The sequence below is a fragment of the Scyliorhinus canicula genome, chromosome 5, assembly GCF_902713615.1.
Source record: "Scyliorhinus canicula chromosome 5, sScyCan1.1, whole genome shotgun sequence".
NCBI lineage: Eukaryota > Metazoa > Chordata > Chondrichthyes > Carcharhiniformes > Scyliorhinidae > Scyliorhinus > Scyliorhinus canicula.
In genome coordinates, this window is record NC_052150.1 from 98,448,887 (window position 1) to 98,455,043 (window position 6,157).

The following is a 6,157-nucleotide window of genomic DNA, read 5'->3' on the forward strand; positions in this document are numbered from 1 at the left end:
GTTGGGGAAAGTCTTGGCAGCGCGTGAATTTCAGATGGGAACAGGGGTGAGGACTCCAGGTGGCTGAGGTTATGCAGAGGACGAGACAACCTTTAGAGACAAAAGGCAGGCAGGTTTGTTGAGTCCACGCTGCCAATTGAGCCCCTGAGCCGCTGAGCCCTGCTGCAAGTGTTTGGTGTTTGCCCCTCTCTCTCTCTCTCTCTGCGGAGGAGCTGAGTGGAAGAGCGTGCTGCCTGACGTCACAATGCCCGGTGTCACGGCGGCGGCGCCGCCGATTGGCTGCCGGCGGCTTAGCGGTACTTCAAAGGCGAGAGACGCTACAATTGTGGTTGAATGGGGCGGAACTGATCATTGTATTGCACACCTCGAAAAAAAAGTGCTCTGATTTATAAATACAAAAAAAAGAGATCCTCTGAGGAGGGCAGTTTTTTGTGATGGCAACTTCACTTCTGGGGGTGAGTCTAAGGATTTTCTTGCTGGTTTAATTAGCTCTTTGTTGTTGGGATCGAGGTGGTTTAAAAAAAGTCCCAGTCAAGGCAGGCGCTATCAGTCTCCTGTTGAGCCCTTTTTTTTGGAGAGCAAGAGGTAAAAGAAGGGCCAAGTCACATTTTGGTTTGGCACCGCTCTGAGGGCATTTGCACCAACTTCCTCTGAGCGCGATCCCACGGAGAGAGACAGAGGGAGGCCCTTTTTTTTACATTTCAGCAGTTACCTGTGAAACTTTAAATTGCCTTCTGATTTATTCTTACGATCCTCCAGGTTCTACAGGTATGTTAGTTCTATTCTTTCTGTTGCAGTTTGCGGAGTTGGGTGAGGCCCAATTCTGTGTTTTATCTTGAAGTTTGCATAATGTTAAAATACTACAGAAATCACTTTAAATGCTAACAATCTGCCGCTGTTTTCTATTGAGTTTGGCAGCTCCCAAGTTTTCGGAACACATTTACTGCCAGTTTCGCTTCTAACTTAAAGGGCTTAAGCATATTTAAATGGGCGGTCAAAGTTTAAATCTTGTCGGTGGAAGCTGGCTGTAAAGGCAGTTGTTGTGTTAATGTGCAAGTATCCAACTGGGCTTATTGCAACTGTATGCATTTGTCTTTTGTTTGCCCTCTCTTTGCAGGAAGAACCGAGACTAGGATCAACTCCTCTGGCAATGTTGGCTGCTACATGCAATAAAATCGGCAGCCCGAGCCCGTCTCCCTCTCTGTCGGACAACACGTCTTTTGGAAAAGGATTCCATCCTTGGAAAAGATCCCTTTCCAGTTGCAACAGCGGCTCCAGCCTTTCCGGCTTCGGGGTCTCCAGCTCCAGGAACGGGGCAGGGCTGCCAGACTCATTCAGCGTCAACTGTTCATCGGGCAGCAGCGCGTTCTCCCTCACCTCCAACACCTCTTCCACATCGCCCTTTGGCAACGAGTACTCCGTCTTTCAGTCCCCCGTCTCCAGCAGCTCCCAGGACGCTGCCCAGCCCGTCTTCATCTCCAAAGTTCATACCACAGTGGACACGCTGCAAAACAGCTTGCAGGGCATCTACCCCCGAGTTGGGATGGCACATCCGTACGAGTCCTGGTTCAAACCGTCCCATCCCGGGATAGCAGGGGACGTGGGGAGCAGCGCATCGACTTGGTGGGATGTGCACCCGGGGACAGCGGGCTGGATTGACGTGCAGAACCCCAACGGGGCCCTTCCATCGTCCTTACACTCGAGCGGGCTGCAGTCCTCGCTGCACTCCCCCCTGGGCGGCTACAACTCGGACTATTCCGGCCTGAGCCATTCGGCTTTCAGCACAGCGGGCATCAATGGGGCATCTTCTCACCTCCTGAGCAGCAACCAGCACCTCCTCACCCAGGATGGCTTCAAGCCCGTGTTACCCCCCTCTTATCAGGACTCTGCCCCCTCCCCGCTGGGTGCCAACTCCATGCTGGGAAGCCCGGCTGCCCTGGGCGCGTCTCCCCGCTCCTCGGCCAGGCGCTACTCGGGACGGGCGACCTGTGACTGCCCCAATTGCCAGGAGGCTGAGCGCCTGGGGCCAGCCGGAGCCAGCCTACGGAGGAAAGGGCTGCACAGCTGCCACATCCCGGGCTGCGGCAAGGTGTACGGCAAGACGTCGCACCTGAAAGCCCACCTGCGCTGGCACACGGGCGAGAGACCCTTCGTCTGCAACTGGCTCTTCTGCGGCAAGCGCTTCACCCGCTCGGACGAGCTGCAGCGCCACCTGCGCACCCACACCGGTGAGAAGCGCTTCGCCTGCCCCGTCTGCAACAAGCGCTTCATGCGGAGCGACCACCTGAGCAAGCACGTGAAGACCCACCAGGCGGTCGGCCTGGGGGGGACCGGGGGAGCCGGGGGCCCCGACAGCAAGAAAGGCAGCGACACCGACAGCGAGCACAGTAACCCGGGCTCGCCCCGCTGCCGCTCCCCGTCAGACATGCTGCAGGCAGCAGCCCAGGGAGGCCCGGCTGCCACCCTCAACGGCCACAATAACGGCCTGGAATGAAGTCGCTTTAAGGAAGCAACAGCAACAAAAGTATGATTGGAACTTTAACAGAGATTTACGTGTAAGTAACAAAAAAAGGGGAAAGCTTGTGTAAAAGAAAATCAACAAAAAACGCACCCAACATCTGCTTTGCTAGGATAGGCTAGATAGCTGAGGACAAAAAAAAATCAAACTGGCTTAAATTCCACCAGGTCCCCCTCCTGAAATTCTGATTTATTCCTTCAGGTAGAAATACCTTTCCCTACTTTCCAATTTACCCACACGATACAGCCTGCATCCTGCCCGCTTGCAATCGCGGTTTAAATAAACCTTCCATCCGTTTTCTCGACCATTTTCAATTTTCTTTCCAATCCAAAGTCTTCCCTTGCGGCTGGATTACAAACCCCTTTGTAGAGTTCACTCAGAATCACACACACAAAATGCAGTGCGTGTTCCCATTTCTGCAAAGTCGGTATAATTCGTTTGGTTACTTTTTTTAAAACAAATCTCTGCAAATCGACCGTGCACACGCAAAGATTTCTCTGGAATCGTACCTGCTTTCCCAATGCCTTCTACCCGATAAAACGCACAATGGGAAGAGAATTCACAGGGCGAGACTTATTCGGTTTTCCTTTTTTTTTGTCCTTAACTACCTGAAGAAGTTGCATCACTTGTAGCTCCGAGTGCAAATTCTGCTTGTGCAGGAGACGATTTGTATGTATAGTATTTTTCGCCTGTAAATTCTTCGACAAGTATTTCAACATGTATATTAAGGTACCTACTCTTCTCGTATTGTCAACACAAAAAATAAAGTGACGAATTGATTTTAAAACACGGTCGACGGTGCTGTGTAGTGAGAATGGAAAGGTTACCAACTTTGTAAAATAGTAGCAAGGCTTTGTAAAACTGGGGTCATGATTAAGAATAGTTAATTATTAAATAATTACTCCACCGGTATGTAGGTGCGAGACGTTATTTGTCCAGGAGACGATTTGTATAGTATTTTCCTGTAAATTCTTCTGAAAAAAAAAATATTTGAACATATATAAGGGTAAATTTAAGGGGATTTTTTTTTGGTTGTTGTCAAGAAAGTTACAGTGACATGTCGCTGAATAATTCATTGCGATTTTCTGAACTTAATAGGTCTTGAGGTGTATCCAGGACGCACTTTGAGAACTTTTTATTTTCTTTTTATTTTTGGAAATTGTGAGAAACAAAAATCTTATAGAATGAAGCAGAGGATGTTTGGTAAATGTTGAATGGCTTTTTTATTTTATTTAATGGAGCATGTATTTACTTATTTGCATATACTGGCAGTCAGATAGTTTAAAGGCACATTTCGCATTTATTTCGTAACAAGTGGGTCTGCAGCAGACCACAAAATATAGAATAAATCCTGGAGTAGATCTGACCTGTTTGCGTGTATTTGTTTTTTTTTAATAGAAAAGTATTTAAACTTTCTTATAAACTGGAAATATAGGCTATGATCTTGAAACAGACCACTTTATAACAAGCTGGTAAAATACAATTAGGTGCACCTATTGGAGTAACACAGCGTTACAGACAACTGGAAAGACGCAACGAGTGCTATAGGTTTCTGAACGCTATCGTCTTCCGTGCACTTTTAAAGTGTGAAGTTCTCTCCATTCGAGAGAAACTATCCCTCGTCTGTATTTATTACATTTCCTTTGTATCTCGGCACAGACATGGAATTAATTGTATATGAAATGTGTGTACCAAAATAAAATAATATATGTACAGCAAACTTCAACGGTCAACCGCTATTTTAGGTATATATAATTCTACAAAAGAGAATTCAATGATTTTTTTAAGATGCGAAATAGCTATTGGAAATACCCCTTGCCTCTCCAGGACCATCATTTTTTTCTCTACTGATATTTGTTATAACCCTCAAGTTCGTGATATATTTTGACTGCAAAGACATGCAATGAAATAAAACCACGAGCTGAATTCTGCATGCATTCTTGCGATTCAAACAGGAGGCTTTTGTAAAGTGCAGCTCCAATTAGCTATGGGAAGATCCCCGGAATATGGATCGACAGAACAAAACACACCTTCAACGGGGAATTGCTGCCATATTAAAATAAAATAATGTTCTGCATTCATTCCTTACAAGTTACATGCTGTGGTTTAGCTGACCTCCCGAAGAAAACCTCTGAATATTGTCTCCTCGTCGAGTTAAATGGTAAGAGAGAGCGGGAAGGAATGCTCAGAACAACTACGTTTATGTTGACATTCCAGTTCAAACTTTTTGTTGGTCGGGGGGTGTTGGTGGTGATGGTTTGACTTACGTTGTAAGCAGTCTTCTCCTTTTCAATGGTTCTAGTCATTGTGTGCATTAACAGGAGGTACTTGTATGTTAAACATCCTTTGAGCTATCTCAAGTAACTAGACTGCATTGCAACCGTCAACCATTGATATCAAAGGGGTTCTGTTAATTATAAAAGCCCATATGTATGCGTGTGGAACATTTCAAAGGCCTGGGTTTTCGCTGAAACTGTTCAAGGAAGTTATTTGAATATCGTTAACTCCAGTTGTAAAAGACTCAAGGAGCTATCCGAGCCATTACAATACTCATTGTGCCGCTTAGATAAAGCTGCTGCCTCAGTAATTACCAATTAACTAGTAGCGATGGGATTTGGCCTTTAGAGGCTCAGTTACAATCGCAGACATTCACGTCACGATAAATTAAGGGAATTTACAGAAAGATCTCATATCAAAGTTGTAAACTCGAGCCAATTTATATTGATTATCGTTCTCATTCATAGTTTTTTCCCCCTGATCATATAAGTTGCACTGTCCAGGGCCACGGTGTAAGTGAGTTCTCAAATACAGTATGCTGCAAAAGCAAGATTCTCTTCCACTTCTGCACACGGCTGGCTCATTGCAATAAGGATGCAGTTACAATGAAATATATCTATTTCACTATTTTGTCTTTTGTTTCCATCTCAGCGTCCCACTGTGAACAAGTCAAAGGTCAGGGACCTTCTAAACAATTTTGCCTGTTTGACAATCTTTGTGGTGTCTGGAATTATTGTTCTACCTTCCCATTGGAATATGATGTTTCCCGATGGGGTTCATTTCTGTCCGGCGATGTCACGAACAACATATTTTCGTTGCTTCTTTGAAGCAACTTCCTGATTTTAAATCATGCCCTTGCGATTATTTTTGGTAAGAATTCTTTGAAATCGTGGAAGCTGCGTTTTGTTCCGCGGCACACGTTCAGCCGAATTCAAAGCTCATTATATCGTAATACAAGGTGTATATAGAGAAGGGAACAGAGGCAGTAGAAAGTAAACGGTTTCTTATCTGATTTGAGACCAAAGGTTGCAGATCACAGCTCACAGATCAAGGCAGAACTGCGATCGCTCCTGCCCTGTGGGTCAACCTGTTGTCCATCAACAGGTGAACTCCCGACCATTGGACGCTTTACAGCCTTTCTTCTCGAGGGGTCACTTAATGCAAGCACTTTGAAATCGTCCTGTGATGAAAATTACTTTACACAGCAGCCGTAATATAGATTTAAAGCTCTAATGTGACCACAGGGCTTCAGAACCCCGGATTTTTTTTAACGCAAATATAAGTTTAAATGATGCAGTGTGAAGGACGTGTCAAACGAACCGTTTTCTGCAGTCTCTCCACTTTTCATTAAGACTGCTGACA

General features: G+C 45.7%; 1 protein-coding gene across 2 annotated transcripts; it reads left to right on the plus strand.

The window, feature by feature from the left end:
- Positions 1-348: 348 nt before the first annotated feature.
- On the plus strand, positions 349-4,233 carry sp8b (sp8 transcription factor b). 2 transcript variants are annotated; one of them, XM_038797438.1, is made up of 2 exons: positions 349-455; positions 1,118-4,233. In XM_038797438.1, exons 1-2 carry the CDS (start codon positions 435-437, stop codon positions 2,492-2,494), a joined length of 1,398 nt encoding a protein of 465 aa, XP_038653366.1. In that variant the 5' UTR covers positions 349-434; the 3' UTR covers positions 2,495-4,233. The 2 variants fall into 2 exon arrangements, with proteins under 2 accessions (XP_038653366.1, XP_038653367.1); XM_038797439.1 differs by having other exon boundaries at positions 352-768.
- The last annotated feature ends 1,924 nt before the right edge of the window (positions 4,234-6,157 follow it).

Excerpts from the sequence above, each read along its gene's own strand:
- sp8b (XM_038797438.1), top strand. The coding sequence starts at position 435 with ATGGCAACTTCACTTCTGGGG. Across the intron at positions 456-1,117 it reads TGGCAACTTCACTTCTGGGG|GAAGAACCGAGACTAGGATC; the intron begins GTGAGTCTAAGG and ends CTCTCTTTGCAG.